Source organism: Typopeltis vanoorti, chromosome 18 (assembly GCF_054136105.1).
Source record: "Typopeltis vanoorti isolate ZY-2024b chromosome 18, IOZ_Tvanoo_1.0, whole genome shotgun sequence".
Taxonomy (NCBI): Eukaryota; Metazoa; Arthropoda; class Arachnida; order Uropygi; family Thelyphonidae; genus Typopeltis; species Typopeltis vanoorti.
This window is the reverse complement of record NC_143566.1, coordinates 77,911,910-77,937,500: the sequence shown is the minus strand read 5'-3', so window position 1 is coordinate 77,937,500 and position 25,591 is coordinate 77,911,910. Positions and strand designations below refer to the sequence as shown.

Here is a 25,591-nt window from a genome sequence, read left to right as displayed (position 1 = left end):
CATTTTTGACTTTTCCCAGAGGTGTGGCAAGGGGCCGAATCCTGCTGCCATACATACGGCCTACCATTGGCTACCCTTGTTATCCAGGGCTTGACTACAGTTAGCAACTCCACGAACAAAGCCCGAATTCCAATGCCAGGGTTCTTCAACACCTGTTCCTGCAGATTTGCGAGGAATTCTGCTGTACGAACGCAATCAGATCGTCTGCTAGGGATCTTTCTTCTTGCTACATCCTCATAGTCACCATTGCAAGTCTCTAGTTCATGCCTGATTGTTTTTACTGTATTCAGGGAGCATTGGGCAGCAGTCGTAATATCCTTATTTTGATGGCGGGCACGAATCATCATGATACAAGTTATTCTCTTCCATGATTCAGGTGGGTTCCAGCTATCCATCCTTTCTGACATCTTGTATATGAATGAAGAAGGGTCCAAACTTTTAAATGAAGAGAAGTGTGTGTTAATACATGTAACTTACGGAAAAATATAATTAATTATAAATATGTCAAATTTATCCCGAACACCCTGTATATATTTTAATTTCCCGGCATTTTGAACTTCGTATTAAGGTCGTCATCTGCAGTATACACATATATATACAAAGACAAGCTGAATTATATTTCACACAGTATGCTAAAGAGACGATGATTTGATTAATGGTTATTCTACTGGCTTGACCTCTAGTGAAAATAAAATAAAGGAAATAGAAAAAAAAACTACATCAAAGCTATATTCTATTTAAGATAAACATCAGAGAAACATTCTTTCATATAGATAGTTTTATCACAGTAACAATGGTGTCCTAATTTATGACAATTGTCATATTAGATTTAAGATTCTGGATTATCTATAGTCCTATTTATAGTTAACTCTTAGGGAGAAAGGTTAAGTGGGTAGAATATGCGCCTTCTATATTTTTGGAATTTTTAGACCATCATTGTTAGGATTAGGGTGGTTGATAAGGCTTTCTTAAATTTGCTTTTATACCATGTTTTGGTGTGATGTAAACAACAGGTGCTATTCCAGTAAATTCTATGTAAAGTGTTCAGGGTATGATCAGAAAGGCCAGCTTCATCATAGTTGTTATATTTAATGTGTCGTTTATGTTCCTTTGGTCTGATAGGAATTGTGCATCCTGTTTCCCCCTATAAAGGCCAGATTATAGGTGCAATAAATACGGTATATTCCAAGGTGGGCCAGTGGAGAGAGTGGATTTTTGGATGAGTTAAGTAAACTCTTTAATTTTGCAGGAGGTTTAAAGAAGGCTTTTAAGGTTGTATTTCTGTAGTTTTCTGTTAAATTTTTTCTCTTAATTACTACAGAAATACAACCATAAAGCCATCTTAAAGCTTTTTGATAAATATCAAAAAGTGGTATGGGTGGGGGATGCGAGTCTGCATGATTTAAGGTACACTTGCAGGAACTCCTTGACCCGGCAGTTGACTTTTTGTTTATTCGAGGCCTTTCTATTAATGTGGAAAAGTCCTGCTCTTTAGCTCTAGTCGTGACAAGAAGCTTAAGGTCGAGACTATAGAGTTTTCCCTGCACAGGAGGCTGTTGCATGCTTTGATCATTCTGGAAGAGTGGAGATACCCCGGTATCATGTTCATCCCAAAGGGAAGGTGTTCTGACCCTTCTATCCTAGAAGCTGGGATCGCTTCTTTGAGACTTGAGAGGAGCCCCAGCAAAGACTGTTTCTCCTTTCCCACTATCACCTACCTTGATTTTACAAGTTGGTGCTTGGTAGGACATATATCTTAGTACTGCCCCGAATGGACAGGGCTATCCGTTCAGCTGTGAGATCATGGCTCCGATTGCCCCTTGACATCCCTACTGCATATTTCCTTGCGAGAATGAAGGATGGCGGGATCGGGGTTTCATCACTTAGATGACTGATTCCACGCCTACAGCTGTCCAGAATTTCGAAGTTAGAACTATTTTCTTCCCATATTTGCAGAGAGGCTTTCTATAGCCCATTAATACAAGAAGACTTTTGGCAGCCTAGAGGCTGGTCCCATTATCAAGGTACCTTAATTGAGTCAGCACCCCCAGAACACAAGAGATAGGCATCTCTACTGCACTGTTCTGTAGATAATGCTCCTTTAAAAGAGTCATATCTGGTGCCTCCCCAACATGATTGGATAAGGGATGGCACCAGACTCCTTCCTTGGTTCGAGTTTATTGACCTTATCAGGATGAGGATCCAGTGTCCTGTTCACTCAAGCCCGCACAGCTTGATGGGGTAGTGACGACTCAAACTGTAGGGCTGGCTGCCACTACAGTGAGACATTGTCTTATATAGCCCGGTGTTGCTTCTGCACCCATGGGGTCCGTGTGCGGAGCCATGATCTCCATTCTGAACAACTGCTTTAAGAACAAAGGCTGGGAGACCACGGTGAAACCACATTATAGGACCTCCGCAGGTTTGTAAGCCAGACTTAGTGATTAAAAGAGATGGTGACGTTTGGGTAGTTGTTGTCCAGGTGGTGGGAATTTTACCAGTGCCACCATCTCTTGGCATGGCATATGGAGTGCAAATAGCAGGAGGATATAAAAGTTCTTCCCTACAGAGCACACTGGTGGCATGCCGTTGCCACCAGTGAATGACTACAATAATAACTAGAACAGCATTATTCTAGTTTTCAATCTCCTTTACTAATGGCAATGATAACTGTGGGCATGATAGCAGATCACTTAACTCAAAAAATATCTACTAAAGATTTAAATTACTTGCTGAACTTGCATGAAAACTAGAGAGCCTTAGTTGAGGAACTTTTAGGATGGCAGAGCAAGAAATCCAAAGAAGATGATATTGAAGAACTTCATACTATCCATACCTTTACACTTATACCACACTTACTCCAGTGCTCAGAATGGATCTTTAGTATATCTCATATTTCTATCTACTTGCTGCGGCTTTTAAAAACCTGCCTGTAGGCTGAAAATTTTATAAACTGATGATCCAGTTTTCAACAAAACATTTGAATAAAATATACCTTTAAAATGCATTTAATGCTGCAGTGAAATTTATCAAGAAAAGAAAGAAAAAAAGACTCCTTAGTTCACAAAAATTTTACACGTAGGTTTTTATTTTAAGAAAATAATAAATACTGCAGCATTTTCACTTTTGCACAATTAAATAAATGAGTTTCTTTATTATTTCGGTGTGGTATTATATAGTTCAAACTATATTACCATGAATGTAACCTTAATTGAGACACGTAGCAGTTTGCATAACAGCTGTTTTCCAAAAACCAATAAGATCATAAAAGCAGAGTCTGTTGTATAGAGCAGGGGTGGGCAACCTTTTTAAGTGTGCAGGACAAAATCGGCAAATCTTTGATGCAAATTTTTCTCACGTGCCAACCAAAATTTTGCAAAACATATTATTTAGTGTGTTTTCAGTATTGGGAGAACCTTTTCAGATAATCAAAATTCACACTAGAGAGGTAAAATCAAAGAATATTGTGTAAGAGTGATTATTGGTCATGCAAGATTGAATGAATATAAAAATTAGTGATGGAGTTTTTACTTAAAAATCCTTCTATCCTGTTGATACCATGGATATTTTTTATCGTCCTTAAAGTGTAATTCTAGCTGCCATATACAACCACACAATTTAAAGACATGATTTTCAACATCAGCAAAACAGTAAATAATAATTCTGATTTTTTTGTTTTTGTTTTTTCATAAAGATCAATCAGACATAAGTTTTTTACAAGTTTTTCCAGTATATTACAGTGCACAATCTCATAATCGTTTTACTTTAATAAACCCTAAAATGAAAGATATTCTTTTATTAATTCTTAATCCCTTTCAAGTAATACATAAAAATTACAGATAAAATAAAATGTTATCATAATATATTAAACAGAAGTTAATATTTAGCATTTTTAGCAGAAAACATCAAATCAAAACTAGAGGAAAATAAATAGTAGACATTTTATTTATTTAGCATCAATGAGACTTCTCCTGCTGCATTACTGATGACAGATAATTTACATGTATCAGGTTTATATTTTGTAACCTGTAGAGATATTCATGCGCTACTAGTTTCATCTGTAAGGCTACTCCTATTATGAAAATTAACAAAGTTCATCACTGAGAACAATGATTCACAAGAATATGTAGATGTAAAATGGATAATAATGCTGTTGCAAGGGTATTTAAACATACAAAAGTTTCTGGAATAATATTCCAAGTCCTTGGTATACCTCATTTTCTGCACTTCTCTCTGTTACTCCTGTTTCTAATTGCTCCTTTTCAGTATTTTCTAAGTTAACTCTGAAGTCAACAAATTCCTGCCTCCAAATTGAGATACTTTGAAAATCAATCAACTGTATTTGAAAATCATCCATGTTTATCCACAAAAACACCTGCAAGTTTAATTCATCCAGTTTTATAGTGTCTGGAAACTTAATGAATTTTGCAGTATCTTCTAATTCTCTGAACTTAACAAATCTTACAGAGAACTGCTCAACAGTTGACACAATGATGTTTAAAAATAGCTTTTGAAGGCATTGGTGGTCTCTGTTTTCTCATCCTTTTGGAGATCGTTGATGTATTAAGTTTCCAGACTTGGAAAATATCTAAATCTCTCACAGTTTATATCTCTCTTAAAATCTCCTAGTTTCATTTCAGATGCCTTTATTTTATCAGACATAACATCAAGAGTCTTACCAAAGCCCTGTGGTTTAAGGTTTAAGTAATTTAAATGTTTGCAAAAATCTGCAAAAGACATCAGTTTACAAACTCACACGATGTCATAAATTTCTTTATAAGACATTTGTTGGTTAGTTAAAAAGAGATTTATCTCATCCAGGCATTCAATAAATCGTTTCAAAACAAGCCCCACAAACATTATTGTACATTATTAGTCCTTTGTACATCGAATCCACCTCATTCAATAGATTCTGAAATTGTCTTTTATTCAAAGCATATGCAGAAATATACTAACAACTTTGGTTACTGTTTGCATCACTTTTTGAAGTTCCTTTAGTCCAATTTTTGCACATAAAGTCTCCTCATGTATGAGGAATGAAAAATTATCTGTGGATGACCAACATATTTTGCAAACAGATTTAGAAATCTTGCTTCCTAACCAATCATGCTCGATGCACCATCTGTTGTGACGATACCACTTTTGAAATATTAATTTGCCGAATAGATAATTCATTCATAACTACTTTACATATTTCACCCACAGTGGTACTCTCAGATAGTGTTACAAGGTTAATTATCTCTTTGCATACTTCGTCAACCCTACAAAATCGAGCAAAGATTGCTAGTCTAGCTGATGATGTAATGTCTGTGCTCTCATCAACACAAATAGAAAAGAACTTACATGAAGCCAAATCTTTTGTTAATAGGTCTGCTGTATTCCTTTCAAACTTAATTATCCTATCCTTAACTGTTTTTCTACTCATACAAATGTTTAATTCGCAGAATAATTTTTATCTTTTCTGAAAGATTGTCAAAAAAGAAAGGAACACATTATAGCCATACTTTTTTAATATACACCCCATCACTGAGTGTTTTTCCATGTTGAGCAATAACTTTTGAAACCAAAACTAGCTACAACTAACTTGGAACCAGGCCTACCTGAAACAAATTTCATCAAACTATCAAACTGTTTCTTTCTTTTTTTTTGTCTTGCTCAGCCAATGAGAAATTAATTCTCTTTGTTCTTGCTCACTTTTATTGCTTAAGTTCTTATGAACAGTTTCAAAATGTCTTTCTACTGAAGAAGTCTTACTAGCAACTGATTCGAAGCATAAAATGAATAATGCTTTATTATTATCTTTCTTAATCATACCAAATTTTTCAGTCCAGTATTCTTTAAATTCACTAATATCCTCTTCATTTGAATGTCTTTGTTTCTTTGCTGGTGGTTTTGACATTAAATTGATAATAAATACTTCAATCCATATTTTAATGACTTACGATTTAATTATTATTATTATACAACACCTCCAGGGAGTCCAGCAACTCATCGAGGGAGGGCACCTGCTCTGCAACTCTGTCTCCACCATTCATCTGCAACTACACCAACGCCGCTAACCACCACCACTAGTATTTCCACAGACAATTATTATTATTATTATTATTTCCCAAGACCTCATGGAGTCAAAGACTCATCTGGGAGGTGCTTTTATCACACACACACATCTCATCATACCATGTCTTAAACACACTCAAACTCCTTGCAGACACCACACTCTCAGGCAAGGCATTCCAATCATTCACAACCCTGCACGAAAAAAACTCGCCTCTCACTCCCCTACTGACGCCCTCTTTATACAATTTATAGGGATGACCACTGGTTCTCCCCTGATCTCCCACTATTCTCTGTAGAACTTCTCCACCATTGATCTTATAACAACCCCTTACCAACTTGTAGGTCTCTATCATATCTCCCCCTCTTCCTTCTCTCCACCAGACTCTGCAAATTACATCTTCTCAATCTTTCCTCATACTCAACATTCCAGAGGTCAGAAACTACTTTAGTCAGTTGCCTTTGGACCCTTTCCAACATCTCTTCATCCTTCTGAAAACCCGGTGACCAAATCTGGGCACAATAGTCCATGTGTGGCCTAATCAAAGCCTTATACAATGGAACAAGAATCTCCTTACTTCTACACTTCAGTGTTCTCTGCATCATTCCCAGAAGTCTTTGTGTTGTCTTCACAATTTTGACGATGTGTCCCCTAAATTTTAGATCCTTATCCATTATCACCCACAGATCTCTTATTTCCTCTACCTCCAACAATATATTCTCACCAAGCATAAATTCTGCATCCCATCTTTGTTTTCCAAATTTTAAAACCTTACATTTTGCAACATTGAACTCACATCCCCATTTGCTTTCCCAATCACTCAATTTATTCAAGTCTTCTTGCAAGGCATCTTCACTACTCTTTATGGTTTGTCCCAACTTTGCATCATCTGCAAACAACTGAATATCTCCATCCAAATCTTCGCCAATATCATTAATATACAAGTTAAATAGTAATGGCCCTAAAACAGACCCCTGAGGCACTCCACTAGTGAATTTCCTTTTCCTGCATATCGCACCCCCATACACAACTTGTTGATACCTATCAGATAGCCAGTCTCCAATCCAATGCACTAATCTAATATCCAATCCCATCTGCTCTAGTTTGACTGTCAACTTATCATGAGGTACTCTATCAAAAGCTTTTGCGAAATCCAAGTATATTACTGTGTATCCTTCTCCTCTGTCCAAGGAAGCAGTCACTTTATTGTAATAAGTAAGTAGATTACTAAAACCTGACCTCCCTTTAGCAAATCCATGCTGTCCATCAAAGATGATACCATTGTTGTCAACCCAACTCTGGATCCTAGTTCTCACAAGCTTCTCCAACAACTTAACCACAACACATCTGATACACAGATAGGCCTATAGTTTGATGCTTGAGTTCAATCACTTCCTTTATGAAGTGGCACAATCTTGCCCTCCTTCCACTCTTTAGGAATTTGACCAAGTGCAAGACTCATATTAAAAAAATATGTCAAGGCAGGTGTCTACTCTCTGGCACATTCCTTCAGAATACGCGGCGATATATTATCAAGTCCCACAGCCTTATTTACATCTAGTTTTCTCAGCTCCCCAAACACCTCTTGCTCACTTACAGTCAGTCTCTCCTCCCCATCATCAACTGCTCTCAATCTCTCCATGAAGTCGCATTCACAAGATTGAAAGATCTTTATGAACTGCTCATTAAGTATCTCCACCACACATTCTGCAACAGCTGTCTTTATACCATTTCCTCCAATCAATGTCATCCTTCCATAATCATTCTTTCTTTTGCTGGCTACATATCGAAAGAACTCCTGAGGATTCTTTTTGGCTTCATTAGCTAACTGCTGTTCATACCTCTCTTTAGCTACTCTCACCAACCAAGTCACCCTCTTTGCATGGTCTTTGTAGACCTCATGAAATTTGTTACTTCCACTTCTCTTATGCTGCTTCCACAATGCCCCTTTTCTCTGTATCGCATGCTTAATACGTTCGCTGCCATGCTACTTTGGCATAGTCTGTTCCCGTACACCAAGCAATTTCACTTCTTCAAGGTCAGTACGGTAATCTCAATGCCGGCGGTAAGCGTCATACGAGTATACTCGTAGCTGGCTTGTGTAGCTGGTTTACCGACTACGAGTATACTCGTAGTTGGGAGCGAACGTGTTAATCTCTTTATTCATCCATCTCACACCTACCTTATTTAGCCTTCTCACCCTTGGAATACATTTAGACATTGCATCTACTAAATAGTTTTTGAAAATCCTCCAAGCTGCATTGATCTCTTTTCCAGCTAACTCCTCATTCCATGCTACACCCACAAGCTGTCCCCTGAGCTCTTCATAATCCCCCCCCCCCCTTATAGTTCCACATATACCCTTTTTTCAAGGGATCCTTGCACTGCTGGCAACCACCCAGGTAATCACCTCATGGTTACTTTCACCAATTGGTGGATGATTTGACACTTCATTTATAATTACATCCTCTGATGAGATGACCAAATCCAAGACCTTTAATCCTCGTGTGCCCTCTGTTACATACTGTCTGAGGTAGTTATCCCTCAAAAACTCGAGAAACTCGTTTTCTTTACTTCCAGTTGCTATCTCTTCATTCCAGTCTATATTGCCATAATTAAAATCACCCATAATGATCACCCTTTTCTTATTTGCTTGGCTTATTTGACCATACATTTCACTAACACCACCATCCACATTACCAGGTCTATAACAACATCCCACCAAGTATTTGATTCTATTCACCTCTATCTCACACCATACTGCCTCAAACCACTGGCCCTATTCTCTCTCTTGCATCTCTACCTTGATTGGACATAACTCTTTCTCTATCATCAATAGCACTCTCTCTCTTCCTTTTTACCCCTTCTATCCTCACGAAACATATCATACCCTTCCATCTCTATTCCTGTCAGGATGTCGTCCTCATCTAACCATGTCTCACTTATTCTGACAATCTTTGGGTGAACAGACACAATTAGTGCAACCATTTCATCTGCCTTGTTTTTTATACTTCTACCATTGGTATACAAACACGACAGCTAATTTCTGGATCTACAGCAGCTAGTTCCACTGATACCACTCATTCGATGTGATCTCATGCTGGACTGGGGCCATTTCCCTTTCTGCTTCTTCATTTTAGAACCCTTTTCAATTTCATCTGTTTCCTCTTGATCCATGGTCATCCCTTTTCTTTCCTGCCTACACATGCTCTCACCTCCTCTTGGGGCATCCACCTTTCTCACGCTGTGTACCCCTGTCCACCCTGAGCCTCTCCGTTTCCCTGCTCCTCTTGCACCCCCATTCTTTCATTTTCTATACTCATACCACTCACTTCTTCAATCTCTCCTGTCTTACTCTCCTGCTCTTCCACATCACTCCCCTCTCGATCTGATTCACTCTCTCTATTCACTTCTCTACCTTCCAGCAGCAGTCTCTCCAAGCGACTCACACCATAACCACTCAAATGCAGTCCATTGCTCCCATACAGCTCATTTCTTCCCTCAAACTCATTCCACACATTAACAAACTGTACTCCCATCACCTCACACATTTCAGCCAGAATATCATTCATAATCCTTGCTCTCTGCCTCATTTCACCACAATCATACCTAGGCAACACACTGACTACCCTTCCTGTCACACTATTCTCTTTTATCTTTCCAAGCAGCCTCCTGACATTCATTCTGACATGCTCTTTGTTCTCTTTCAAATCATTTGTACCAATTAATACAATTAACTCTTTTGCTCGCTCCTGCCTCATATCCAATGCCTCAATCACTCTACTCATTTTACCGCCTAGAAAACATACCTTTGCATTTTATCCTCTAACACACCTTTAATAATGGAGTCGCCATCCATCGCCACTCGCTCATCTTTCGTTAACTCTTTCGTGCCATCATGATTTATTTTAATAGTTTTAACCTGAATTCTCTTCATTTCATTCCGCATCCATTTCATTTCTTGCCTCATCCAATCCAATTCACTTTCTGAATCTCGCGACAGATTCTATCATTAAATCTTTCTAACTTTCGTCCCCCTCTTCTCACTTTCCCTCTCATTCATCCTTCTTTGTTTCCATACTTTCGGACTAACATGCGTCCAACTTTCGCTATCATTCTTCTCACTTTTACTTTCATTCATCTTTCTTTGTTTCAGTACTTTCAGTTTTTCGCCATCATTCATTCTTTTTTCGCTATCATTTATTCTTTCGATTTTTTTCACTTGCGATTTCTGCGTCACGCTATTTCTACTTTCATACGTTCTCTCAATTTTGTTTCTTTCCACCACTCTTGCTTCACTTTCGTCCCTTTTAACATCCGTTACGGTTTTCAAATCGCTCTTTTTCTTTTTTCCTGATTTTTTTAACATTTTTTCACCTTTCTTTTCTCACCATCCTTTTCTTTCAAACGTGCACTCGCGACACAATCTTTACTAACACTTTCTGTCATCAATTTCATATTTGCATTCATCAGTTCCTCATTCAGGTCACACTTTGCACACACACCCTTCTTCCATCCGTGCCAAACATCCACAAATCATTTATGTAATCGAAGGAATGCATATAACAGACCCCACACTTAATGAAACGACTGAAATCTAAATTAAAATCATGGAATGACAATGCCGCCGCCATTTTTTTTTTTTACCCTGCAGGTTACTAGGTCTAATAATAACGATTTCATAATTAAGTTTAGGCAAGAAAAATCCCCCACACTAATAATACCGGTAGCGCACAACGTTTACAGCCGCTCTTACTCAAACAATTACGCATATATAAATAATTATTCCTAGAATAACTTATCTGAATCAGGAGCTCTTCTTAGGTATGTCCACAGCACTTGGCTCACTAGCGCTCTCTCCCATACTGACAGAATTACAGAATATTCTGAATACTTGCTACTTTGATAACAGAGTAAATTATATATTTAACAAGAAATTATTACGTTCTTGTTTTATACTTTAACCAAACTTGAACATATCACAACAGGTCACTTGTATATGGAGGCAGATGACTACAGATTAAATTGTGCTGGTATCCTCTCCATCACACAATCACAAACATCCATGCCCATGTTTGGATTCGAACCCACAGCCTTTTGGCTGGAGAGTGGATGTGCTAACCACTCTCCAGCCAAATATACACACGTTAGAAAACCAATAAATTCTTTATGAACACAAAAATTACATAAAATGATGGTAAAGAAGTCGTGTCACGTTGGGTGTCTGGCGAATGATGCAACAACTGAATGGGAAGAAACTTGTAAATCAGTATATCGCGGAGATAGACGGCTTAGAAAGAGGATGTTTGTTTCATTTTATTATTTATTATTACTAAAACAGTTGATACTGTCTGTTTCTTTATTGCATTTTTATTTGCTATCACTCTACTTAATAAAATTGTATTCTATTAAGTTCAAATATACAACTCAGCGAAGATGTTGGATATGTATTTATTTATTTAATTATTTTTTAAGGTGAACCCTGGGTTGTGTGCCGGTAAAAAGTCATTCGCATGCCACGTTTGGCACACGTACCAAGGGTTGCCCACCCCTGGTATAGAGGTTGTTGAGTTCACATCAGTTGCCTCAGTATTCCATAATACACAACATGCATTGAAATTGTATATTGCTATAAATTATGATAAAAGTCACTAAACAAACCAGTTTTCACCTTTATTGGTATCTCGTAGTGGGAGCTAGAAATGAAGTTATGCATTATAAAATTTCCCATATTGCATAGCAATATGCATGTTTAAGAAAATGGGCACGTTTAAGAGAATTTAAGAGTTTATGGGCATCTTCTCCTTTGTTTTCGACAATTAAGAAATGGACTGCCGAGTTTAAACATGGTCGTACCAGCTTTGAAGATGATTCACGTGAAGGACATCCAAAAAAGTGTAAAAACACCAGAAATCATTGATCAAGGGCATGATATGGTATTGGATGATCGGCAAGTCAGAGTGTGTGAAATTGCCTAGACTATAAGCATTTCAAAAGAACATGTAGGATATATTTTGCATGAAGAATTGCAAATGAAAAAGCTTTGCGCAAGATGGTTACTTGCTCACAGCAGATCAAAAATGCACTTGCATGAAAATCTATGAATAGTGCTTGGAGCATTTTAACAAGAATAAAACTGATTTTCTGGATCAATTTATTACTGTGGATGAGACTTGGATTAACCATTACACACCAGAATCCAAACAGCAGTGAAAACAGTGGACAGAAACCGCCAAAGAAGACAAAGTTGCTTCCATCAACAGGAAAGGTCATGGCATAGTGTTTTGGGATGCTAAAGGCATTTTGTTTATTAATTATCTTATAAAAGGTAAAACAAAGCTGGGGAATATTATTCCAATCTTTTAACCAGACTAGATGAAAAAATGTGTGAGAAAAGATCTTTGCAGAAGAAAAAATCATCAGACCAATGCACCTGCCCACAAAGGTGTTTTAGCAATGGGAAAATTAAGGGATCTGCACTATGAATTATTGGAACATCCACCCTATTCCCCAGATTTGACTTCCGTCTCTTCCCAAAACTAAAACTCTTCCTCGCTGGTCAGCATAGATGTGATTGCATTTAATCTGACTGGTGATTGCAGCTGTAGATGGGTATTTTGCAGATCTTACTGAGAACCACTACAGGGATGGGATAATGGTGCTGGAGCATCGCTGGAATAAATGTATTAGTCTTAAGGGAGATTATGTTGAAAATTAAAAATAATTTTGAAATTATAAATTCATTTTTTCATTGTTCGGCCAAGAACCTTTCAGACCACCCTTGTATTTAAATTCTTCTATTGCAGTCCTACCTGATTTCAAATAAGCCTTTTTGCTGTCTAAGTACACTGGCTTATGTATTTGCAGGAGGGCTTTAATAATGTCAGCGTTTTGGTGAAATCTATAACAATTCCACTGTAAGAAGATGTTACGGTGTTATTTTATTTATGTTTATATTTATATTAAAATTATTTATGTTTGATAGATCTGCCTGTGCTCCAGTTTTGTAAGGCTACATTTTTATCGGTCTTGGATTTCTCCTTTTCAGGAAATTGTGGATAGTCAGTGTCCAACTGTTTCTCCTCAGGAGAAATGTTCAAGATGTTGTAGGACTAACAGTGTCTTGAACTCCATCGAGGATGCTTACAATCTGAGGATAGAGGTGTATCTTTTTTTTTTTTTTTTACACTGCTGCATGTGAACATTTCCATTATATTCTGGTGGTGGTGCTCATGCCGTTATTGTTTTTAAAAAAATGTTTCAGGTCATATGAATTGTATTCGCTAATTCTTTGAAAAGAAAAATACCTTAGATCATAATGTTCAAGGATGATATAATTGTGAGAAAGTGGAACAGTCATGTATGTTAATTACCTCTTGAATAGTGAGAATTTTCCAATAGATATAGTTGTGGCATTTTCCCTGTGTACCTGATACTTGTTTGATGTTTATATGTGTGTGTTTGTCCATTTTTTTAAACTAGTGATTAGTATAGTTAGGTTCGGTAGTTGACCAAATTAGTAATGCTGTGATATACTACACTGGTGTCCAAAACCTAAGAAGAAGAACACTATTTCTGAAGATTACAGCCTCAAATTCAGAAAAATCAGCTTGTGGCAATTTGTATAATTACAATTTCGATTAGAAATTGGGCACACATTCATATTTTCAAATTGCACGTAAAGGAGTCGCATGGTAACACTCAACAGGATAAAAGACAAAAGTTTGAAGGGTGCTCTTTTTTGTGAATGAATAAAGTTGCAAACGTGGTTGTCTTATAATGTCTCAAAGACATCATCTAGATGATTTCACACAGGGAAAAATTATTGGAAAGCTTGAAGAAGGCCATAGAATTACTGATATTGCCAGAGAGTTGTAATCTCACATAGTGTTGTATTGTATCCAGGTTCTGTGTGGCGTTTCAAGCCAGTGGAATGTGTTCCAGACATTTGATAAGAGTTCACCCTCACTCTACCATGGAACTTGAAGACATATTTTTGGTTATAACAGCAAAACTTAATCGACACACCAATGCAAGTTGGCTCCATTCAATCTCTGGTATGTGGATATCTCAACAAACTGTGGCAAGACGTCTGCGACAGGTAGGCCTATATGCCCGAAGGCCTGTAGTCTGTGTCCCTTTATCCACAGCTTATCATACAGCTTGTTTTCAGTGGTGTTGTATCCATTACAACTGGATACTGATTACAGATGAGAGTCATTTTAGTCCTCCGATCTGGCATGAAAGTGGTACTGCTTACCATCACAAGAATGTTCTTGAAAGGGACAGATATAGCAGGGCTGGGGTCATTGTGTGTGGAGGTATTATTATGCTTAATGGACACCAAACTACAAGTGCTGGAAATAGGGACTATGGCTGCTGAATGATATTGTAATGAAGTTCTTCAACATCATGTTCAATTGTCTCGTGGTGTTGTATGCGAAGAATTCGTTTTATGGATGACATTGCCACACCACATCATACACAAGTAGTGAAGATACCTCTTGAGACCGAGGATATTAATTGAATTGAGTGGTCAGCATGTGCCCCCAGATCTCATCCCCATATAGCATGTTTGGGATACAATAGGGAGATGCATTGCTACTTGAAATTCCCCTCCAGAAAACAACAAGGCCTTATCCTTGCTCTGAAGGAGGAATGGGCAAGTTTGCCTCAAGAAAACCTGATTCACATGTACTAAGCATGATGCAATGTTGTGAGAGCTTCATCATAGTTTGGGGTGAATGTGTTTCATGCTGAAATGTCTCTCTGCATAGTTTTCTGTAAGCACTGTATATTAATTCTTTAACCACAGTCCCAGGAAATTTGTAATTTTTGCCATATTGTAATTTAATTTGTGCAAAATTTATGACTCATTTTTTATGTGATATAATTTATTAGTATTCTGGCAATACATTTATGTCCACATTTGGCTGTAGGCATGAAAATTTTTTTATATACAGGTAAAAAGTTCGTCCTTAGCTTTTTGGACACTAGTGTGTATAGTATCTTTGTAATGTAGCATGTTCCTTTGTACACATGTGCGTGTGTGTGCGCTATTCATCTTAATATGAAGGCAAAAACATTAAGTAATTAGTTAAAGTTATTACAATGGTGTGGTAGCATTCTTCATAATTTTATCATAAAATGCTGTGTAACAATGAAAGAAAGGGTTGTGCTTAAGGGTTTTTTAATGCCTATAAAATACAACTGCACCATGAGCAGTTTATGGATTTTTATTGAATCTTTTTATTATTTTTTTATAATTTTTTGTAGTTATTAAATTTATTTTTACATGTGTAGAAAGGCTTATTTGTTCGTCGTACATGTTCTTTAATTTTGACGGTATATATCAGAACACAAAATTATAAGTAAATAATTATTTATTGACTTATTGCTGATATTTTGCTGGTGTTATACCCAGCATCTTCAGAGCACAAAAACACAGTTTGTCACAGTACACGAGACTACAACAACATGGTGTAACAAAGGGACTAGTTAAATGAAATTGTAGCAACAACACAAAGACTAAAGTCCTAATTAGGCACCCTCTATCTAAAAAAAAAAACTGTAGCAACACACAAAGAGTTCTAAAAAAAACAGAGAGAGAGAGAGAGAGAGAGAAAGCAGGTGCTAGTTATGTCTTAAGATGACTGTCTCCCAAATCTTAGGCAAATTTATACAGCCATATTTGTTGAATTTAGAATATGTTTTAAGGTTTCTGTTGCTTCTAAGAACAATCTCTCTGACTTGTAAAAGTTTCAGCAGCCTTTCAAAAACTGAATGTGAGAAACGGTTGAGAAGGATTGTGGAAGAGAAGCTTGGTGAAGAACAAGCTGGATTCAGGCCAGATAGAGACTGTCAGGATCAGATTTTCACTTTACGACAGATAGTTGAAAAATCATGGGAATATAACAAAGATCTGTATTTAAGTTTTGTAGATCTGGAAAACGCATATGACAATGTGCCAAGAGAGAAGCTATTCCAAATGCTACAGTTATATGGTGTTAATGGGGCATTATATCAAGCAATACTTATTTGAGTTGTAAGTTAGTCTTTATTTGAGTTGTAAGTCAGCAGTTAGAATTGAAGGAAGTACAGGAAGATGGTTTAATGTTAAATCTGGTGTGAGACAAGGATGTACATTATCCCCTCTGTTATTCATTATCTATATGGATCACATTATGAAGGAAAGTGGTATTAAACATGATATCAAAATTAGAGGTGTTAATCTCAGCTCTTTGCTTTATGCGGATGATGTTATACTTCTAAATAAATCTGCTACAAGTCTGCAAGATTCCCTGACTAAATTGAATAACTGTTGTAATAGATATGGTATGAAGGTCAGCATTAAAAGACAAAGACAATGAAAATAGGCAGAAATAGTGAAAATATCAACTGCATTGTGAATGGAGAACTTATAGAATAAGTAAAATATTTCAGCTACTTAGGCACGATTTTTAGTGAAGATGGTAAGTTAAATATGGAAATGGACAACAGAATCAACAAAACTGGTATGGTAGGAAGTCAATTGAATAAATTCATATGGAATAAGAGAGAAATTAGTCAGAACATTAAATTAGCTGTATATAAAGCAGTGTTCAAACCAGTTTTAACTTATAGATCTGAGAGCTGGGTCAGAAGCAAAACACTTGACCAAAGACTAGAGACCACAGATATGAGAGTCCTGAGAAAGATTGGTTGCACAAAAAGATGGCATCAAGGGCACATATTAAAAACGAGGATATTAGGAAAGAACTTGTGATTGTCAGCATCCAGGAATGGGTTAGCAGAGCTAATCTTAGGTGGTATGGTCATTTAAACAGAATGGCAAGGAAAGTTAGCCAAACAGGTGTTCTCTGCCAGGTTGGCAGGAAAATGACCCAGAGGAAGACCAAGATATAGGTGGATTGTTATGGTACAAAGTGCCTTAGACGATACAAATATAAGATCTGATAATGTTGGAGTCTTGACAAGTAACAGATTGATTTGGAGGAAAATTGTATTATAGATAGGAAGTTAGTAATGACGTAAATTTATCATGTGGCGCTATCGTATCCTGTACACCCCTTGAGGGTACATGGCAGGAATTTGATGATGATGATGATAGTCCCTTTGTTACACCATGTTGTTTTAGTCTCGTGTACTGTGATAAACTGTGTTTTTGTGCTCTGAAGATGCTGGTTATAACACCAGCAAAATATCAGCAATGAGTAAATAAAAAAAAAATAAAAAAAATTTAATATTGTGTTCTGATATGTACCATCAAAATTAAACAACACTTATTTTTTCATGGTGCAGAAACTCTTCTTTACAGACCAAACATGGGAATTTTTCAAGCCAATTCAGGCCCATCAATAAATAGGGCAGTGGTCTCACACTGGGCGATGAAATTCTTCTCCCACCTAAAGACAATCACAAACATCCATCCCACAGTGGAATTCAAGCCTGTGACTGTTGGTTGGGGGAGCAGATATGCTAACCACCACTTTGCATGTACAGTGCTATAATTGAATGGGAAAATCCTGTTTATGTGATTTTTAGATTACACAAGGATCTCCAGAATGCTTATATTATGTAAAATATGATGTAAACATGGTTTCACTTACTTTTAATAGTTCTACATTATTGTCATCAAACTGATAAGTTCATTTCATATAATGCTTCTGAATTTTATGAAATGGTTTATTTTATTTATTTTATGTTATTTTTCAGATGGGGGCCTAACGTTCAGCATGTTTCTTGTATCAAAAAACATCTTCAGTCTCAAGGGGTTAAACTGGAACAAGCTCCATTGGTAAGGGTTCAAGAAATTGTGTGTGTGTGTGTGTGTGTGTGTGTGTGGTGTTTCATAAGCATGTGCTTTCTAGAGTGCAGGACATTTTTCTATAATCTACTAAAAAATTATTTAATTTTTTTTAACTATGTTAGCAGTGGGACTTTGCAGTGAAATAATGCTTCTGTCTAAACACAACATTAAATGGAGGTTTTTTTATTTTTTTATTAATGCTATGCTACTATTATCTGTGCATCAAAGTTGGTTATGTCTGTTATGAATAATGACATAATTTATATTTTGTCATTATTCAATCTCCTCTCCACTTTTATATTTTTTTATGTCATTTTCACCTGAAAAACATTTTTAAGTCTATAGCACATTAGTACAGTGGGTGGGTTTGAGATCAGATTTCTGTGATCCTGCAGAAACAAATAGCACTTTTTTAGTCACTTCATGCCTCCAACAAGCAGTCTTATGATCTTACACTGAACATTAAAGATCATCTGGCATCCAGACTTTCACAGACATCCATAATATAATGGAATTTCGAATTCACAGTCTGTTATGTATAATGTGGAGATAATGCCATCTAGAAAAATATCACATCACATAGAGCCAGAATCAAAGTTGGAAAAGTCACCTCTATATATTCTTTATGAAATGCGAAGAATTAACTACAGCTTCTGATCTGATACCTTCAAATGTCACTTTCTGTTTGATAAGTATTCTTGTGGATACTGAAGGAATGAGAATTGATTTGTACTTTGGGATTTAACTGATCTAATTTTATTTTGTATATCAGCTGAATCCATATATATTTTATGACTGTATAACATTAATTTTGCATGGTAAAAACTGAAAACAAGAACATCTGACCCTATTGTTGCATAAATTTCCCTTTCTTATTAGTGTATTGTTGGTAATACTGAAGACTGGGTTTGCACTGTACTTAATTGAGCAAACTTTATTCCATATTGGCAAAATTATGATGATGAAATATAACGAAAAGGCATGTGCTAACTGGAACTTGGCCTATTTTTAAGTAACCAGTGCAAACAATAAAAAAATTCAGTAGCTGTAAAAACCTCAACAGATTGAAACAAAAGCAAACATCATCATTACATTGTGTAACTCATCAGTGAAAAATAGATAATACCCAAAAAGAGAAATGACATATGTACTCTTAGTATAATTAGCATTAAAGAGAACACCAAAACAATTAACATCATTAATTAGGAACAGACAAAGGAGTGGCAGTTATTTGATATGAAACATAAAGGCAAATTTCTTTAATAGAAGTCAGTTTCAAGTACATAGATATGTGCATGTTTCAAAATGATAACATTTCAAAATTTTTAGTAGCAAAGCTATTTAAATCTTAAATTTAACATTAAACATTTTATTTATTTATTTATTTTGAATTTGCTTTCGTTTTCATCAAACAATTTTATTCAAACAGAATGTTATAATGCTTTAATTATTAGGGCGATTTTTTTAAAGCCTAGAATGAAGAATTTTCTCTTTGTTGACTGTTTTTTTTATAATTACTAATTATGGGTTTTCTATTCACACCATCCTACTCAGAAAGAGAACAAAGCATATTTGTGTAACTAGGTCATTATGTCAAAAGCATATAAAAATTAGTGTTCATATATTTCTATACTTAAACTAGAAGTATCACCACAAATGACTAGCCTTCCTATTGGAAAGTTAAAGTTTCAGTTGATATAGAAGTTCTCACAACTTCTGTACCAAGAAAAAATGGTTTTCTACCTAAAAGCTTCAGCCCCTTTCAATGGATGTAATGAAACTGAATTTCTTGAGTCATTAGAAGAGCATTTGACATTAAAAAAAAAAAAGGGGAAAGAAACTGGCTTTATTGGAAATCTAAACTGTAGGATTGTAAAATGGAACTTGGAGATTTCCAATAAAGCCAGTTTCTTTTATTCTTAATGTCAACTGCTCTTCTGACTCAAGAAACTCAGTTTCATTATATCCATTCAAAGGGGCTGAAGCATTTAGGTAGAAAACCATTTTTTCTTGGTATCACAGTTGAATATCTTTTGAATGTGAATAGAATTGTTTATTCAATGAATGGGGACTACTTATATTAGAATTATATGGAAATTAGTTGTGAACAGATGGCATCAATTATGCAACCTCAAGATAAGGAATGGCTAGAAAGGATTTTTTTTTTTTTTTTTTTTTTTTATTTATTTTTTTTTTTTTCCAATTCAAGAATGTATCAGTAGCAAATATTTATACTTGAATTTATACAAGAAAAATAGGTGTTCAAAAGAAATTACAAGAAAAAAAAATTAACAGAAGCCTAAGATACAGAATTTGGACTGCCTTCAAAGTTAATTACAGAGATGTAACAAATCCAGTGGCATTATACCTGACAAGAAATTATTCCTTAAGAAGTTCATGTGCTATGCTTTGCAAGTCATACAGCTAACATTAGCTCACTTGACAACATGTCAAGCGAGCTTCTGTGGACAGGCACTTTTTTGCACATTTGGCAATATATATGAGATAGATGCAAGTTTCAAGTGCTTTTCAGTAGAATTTTCATGTACATCTAATATTTTAGAACTATCTTCTTGGTATCCAAAATATATCAAAAGTAATGTTTCCTTATTTCTAGTTTATGTATAACATTTGCTTTAAAAATATTATAGATGACATAATGAAAACTTGTTTCTGCACCACGTGAAGTATACACCCATTTCTTTCTTTACAGTAAATTGGTTCAGAAAAAACCATGTAAAAAATAATACAGTTGCATATGAAAAAATAGAAACATGATTCCAGATGAGAAAACCCGATATGAACAATAAGTTATTTTCACATAAAACATATGAAAATCATTGAATAAAACTCTATTTAATTATAATGGATTTTTTTTCATCTAAAGGTATTCCTTTATGTGAACACTCTTCTGTCCACATCACTTGGGGACCTTTTCCATCTTCACTTTTATAATATCCCTTGTATACGATGATGACTTGACACCAACTTTTGTTCAAAAAAGAACAGATTTTCTAATGGCCTCTTTATTTTTCTTAATTGTTCTCATGGTAGCTTCATTCAGTCCAAAATATTTCCCTAAGGATGTTGAACCTTCTCCAGCTGCTAAACGATCTAAAATTTGGATCTTGATTTCTAAAGAAATAGCTTTTCTTCTTCTTTCTAACTGAATTATCTGACATCGTGATTAATAGGATATTGTTACAAAAATATCTGAAAATAATCAATAATTAATTTTACTAATATGATATTGTGCATACAAAACTTCAAAATTTAATATATACCTGTATAACTATTACATGAACAAAACACAACACATGTAAACATTTCGAATTGTAAACAAGAAACGATTGTTTAGCAAACAGCTTAACTCCTCCAAGCAGCTTTATATAGGTGAGCCTCCCATAATGGATCAACTTCAAGGAATCAGAATATCACCCTTCTGCTTCCAGGAACCAATGGCAAGTGAATATAGCGCATCATTTGTCGGCTTAACTTCGGGGAATCGTAATTACAAAAATTGATTTTTTTTTTTTTTGTTGTCGCCACAGTTGCCTACATTCTGTAGTGTAGAGTAAGCCCTGATATTTAAAACATCAAGGGAGGGGAGGGTCCCCCAAAACTCAAGTTTAAGTACATGTGTACCATTTTAGGAAATGATAATTATAATGAAAATAGCCTTTTTAACAGAGCTGTATCAAAAATGGAGATTTTCCACACGTGTGGAAAGTCGCCTCATCATTGAATAGGATGTTATCCAATAAACCTCCGTTTTCGATCTGATCCTGAAATTCTGCACACTTTGCTGCTCGATTTGGATAATCCTCTTCATTTAGGGCATGCGGTACCTGAATGTGATAAGCCTTTTTCATCAGTGTCGAATGCAAGATTCCACCAACTGTTGTCTTGGATATGTTGAGTCTTCGACTGGCTTCCCTAGTTGACGTTATTCGTTCAGCCTCGAACAATTGTCGTACTCCTTCAATACTGTTACATGCTGTCCTTGAGCATCCTCTTTCCACCTTGTCATGTATGGACACAGCTCTTTTAAATTTGTCCACAAGTTCACATATCACTTTGTAAGAACAGTTCTGTGAAATTTCCTTGTAAATCTTAACTCTGATTTCATTACATCGCACTCCTTTGATACGAGATGTTAAACAAAGATGCATTCTTGTGTAATCACTATTATGGTTAGGGTTCTGAAAAGAGATGAAAATAAAATTATATAAATAATTTATAAACATTTATAACACATGTTAAACATGAATTTTTAAAAAATTCGTCCCATTTCACTGAAATAGATAGTTAATTCTGGGACACTCTGTACATTTTCATTGCAGTACAAATAAAAATTCATGTTAGTACATAAAAATGAATCCTTTTATGTTTCATAATAATAATAAAAAAAAGGACTGCATCTGGTAGTTCCCACCAAAATCTTACATGTATTGTTTGCTTGTTAAGCGTTCCATCAACATATGTGTAATGTAACTGATACCATTCACAGAAAATTATGAGATCTTACTTTATAATTTAATGGATTTGCTTCTCCATGTAGTCATTAATAAGCTAATGTTACATACAACAAAAATGAACACTTTGTTATTAGTTGGTTATTTTTCACAAAACAAACTGCTCCACTAATTTTTTCCAAACGAAGTCCTTCATAAATTTTCACATGCATAACTAGGGTTTATAGGAAGACATGTAATTCATATCCTACCAATGTAATTTATTACACAACCCATTTATACCACAACAGTAAATTATTGGATATTTATTTAACTGTAACAATTCTATTTACATTCTTGCTTGTTCTTTCCCTCTGATGTACAAGGCATATACATTTGATTCATTTCTTAATGCAGATTGAAATATAATTATAGAATTTCTGGAAATGTTTGGTTTCTCCAGCAAGTACACATAACAATATCATTGCATGCTCAAAGATGGCAAAGTAGAAGTAAATACATGTTGTCACATCCCTCACTATAGGCTAGTACTGAATGATGTAGTTTGTATGGTGCCAGACATGAACATCAGAATAAAAGCTGGTATCGTAGGAAATCAATTGAATAAATTCATATGGAATAAGAAAGAAATTAGTCGGAACACTAAATTAGCTGTATACAAGACTGTGTTCAAACCAATTTTAACTTATGGATCTGAGAGCTGGGTCAGAAGTAAAACACTTGACCAAAGACTAGAGACCGCAGATATGAGAGTCCTGAGAAAGATTAGAGACGTGAACAGATGGCATCAATGGCAATATCATATTAAAAATGAGGATATCAGGAAAGAACTTGGCATTGTCAGCATCCAGGAATGCGTTAGCAGAGCTAATCTCAGATGGTATGGTCACTTAAATAGAATGGGAGAGGAAAGATTAGCAAAACAAGTGTTCTCTGCCAGTTTGGCAGGAAAACGACCCAGAGGAAGACCAAGATATAGGTGGATTGATACGGTACAAAGTGCCTTAGACGATAGAAATATAAGATCTGATAATGTTGGAGTCTTGACAAGTAACAGACTGATCTGGAGGAAAATTGTAGATAGGAAGTTAGTAATGATGTAATTTTTTCATGTAGTATTGTCATATCCTGTACACCCCTTGAGGGTACATGGCAGGAATTTGATGATGATGATGATCATCACGAATATAAAATAAAATAATGAAAAAGAGGTACTAGAGTTAAATTTACAAAGTTCATCAAAGAGGCATGTTATGCATATGTATGTATGGATCAAAGTTAGGAATCTTGTGGAAATCTATGAAATATATTTCATAATAAAAATATTATGAAATATATTGAAAGTAACAATCAGCAACTGTTACCGTAAGTAACAGTTGCTGATTGTTAATATTCTAAATGATTACATTTAGAATATTAACATTCTAAATGTAATCATTTAGAATGTTAATATTCTAAATGATTACATTTTTATTTTTCATCATCATCATCAAATTCCTGCCATGTACCCTCAAGGGGTGTACAGGATATGATAGTACTACATGAAAAAAATTACATCATTATTAATTTCCTATCTACAATTTTCCTCCAAATCAGTCTGTTACTTGTCAAGACTCCAACATTATCAGATCTTATATTTTTATCGTCTAAAGCACTTTGTACCATATCAATCCACCTATATCTTGGTCTTCCTCTGGGTCATTTTGCTGCCAACCTGGCAGAGAACACTTGTTTTGCTAATCTTTCCTCGCCCATTCTGTTTAAGTGACCATACCACCTGAGATTAGCTCTGCTAACACATTCCTGGATGCTGACAATGTCAAGTTCTTTCCTAATATCCTCGTTTTTAATATGATATTGCCATTGATGCCTTCTGTTCACACCTATAATCTTTCTCAGGACTCTCATATCTGTGGTTTCTAGTCTTTAGTCAAGTGTTTTACTTCTGACCCAGCTCTCAGATCCATAAGTTAAAACTGGTTTGAACACTGTCTTGTATACAGCTAATTTAGTTTCCGACTAATCTCTCTCTTATTCCATATGAATTTATTCAATTGACTTCCCAACGTACCAGCTTTGCTGATTCTGTTGTCTATTTCTATATTTAATTTACCCTCTTCAGTAAAAATCGTGCCTAAATAGCTGAAATGTTTTACTTGTTCCACAGGTTCTCCATTCACAACACAGTTGACATTTTCAACGATTCTGCCTATTTTCATTGTCTTTGCCTTTTTATTGCTGACCTTCATACCATATCTATTACAACAGCTATTCAATTTAGTCAGAGAATCTTGCAGACTTGTAGCAGATTTATTTAGAAGTATAACATCGTCTGCATAAAGCAAAGAGCTGACCTTAACATCTCCAATTTTGATATCATGTTTAATACCACTTTCCTTCATAATGTGATCCATATAGATAATGAATAACAGAGGGGATAATGTACATCCCTGTCTCGCACCAGATTTAACATTAAACCATCTTCCTGTACTTCCTTCAATTCTAACTGCTGACTTACAACTCAAATAAAGACTAAGCATTGCTTGATGTAATGCCCCATTGACACCATATAACTGCAGCGTATTGAATAGCTTCTCTCTTGGCACCTTGTCATATGCCTTTTCAAAATCAACAAAACTTAAATATCTTTGTTATATTCCCATGCTTTCTCGACTATTTGTCGTAAAGTGAAGATCTGATCCTGACAGCCTCTATTTGGCCTGAATCCAGCTTGTTCTTCACCAAGCTTTTCTTCCCCAATTCTTCTCAACCGTTTCACAAGTATACTTGCATAGATCTTGCCAGGAACACTCATTAGGGAAATACCTCTGTAATTCTCACATTCAGTTTTATTTCCCTTTTTATATATGGGTACTATGAGAGCTCTACTCCAATCATCGGGAATTCGTCCCTCAGTCCAGGCTTTCTGAACTATGAACAGTGCAGCCACTGTAAGACTCTTATACCACCATACTTCAGCATTTCTGGTCGAATATCATCTACTCCTGCTGCCTTTCCACATTTCAAGACTTTGATGGCTTTTTCTACTTCAAGTATGGATATGTATTCCTGACTGCATGCCTGGTCAGTGTTTTTTACCACTGTGCTGTCATCACTGCTTGCTTCATTTAGCAGTTTTTCAAAGTAATTACTCCATAGTTCAAGGATATATTTTTCTCCAGTTTTCATGTCACTTTTATCATCTCTAATTTCTTTTAGAGCACTCTTTCCTCCATTCTTAAGTTTCTTCAA

The 25,591-nt window shown here is 35.6% G+C and overlaps 1 protein-coding gene across 3 annotated transcripts in view; it reads left to right on the top strand.

The window, feature by feature from the left end:
- The window catches only part of Jarid2 (Jumonji, AT rich interactive domain 2), a 557,336-nt gene that overhangs the window by 237,418 nt on the left and 294,327 nt on the right, over nucleotides 1-25,591 (top strand). For all 3 annotated transcript variants that reach the window (XR_016549859.1, XM_090408748.1, XM_090408747.1), the window contains exon 9: nucleotides 17,771-17,852. Coding sequence is in view for 2 of the 3 variants with exons in the window: in XM_090408748.1 (XP_090264874.1) it covers nucleotides 17,771-17,852 (82 nt within the window). In the remaining variant the exon portion in view is untranslated. The remainder of the gene's footprint in view (nucleotides 1-17,770; nucleotides 17,853-25,591) is intronic.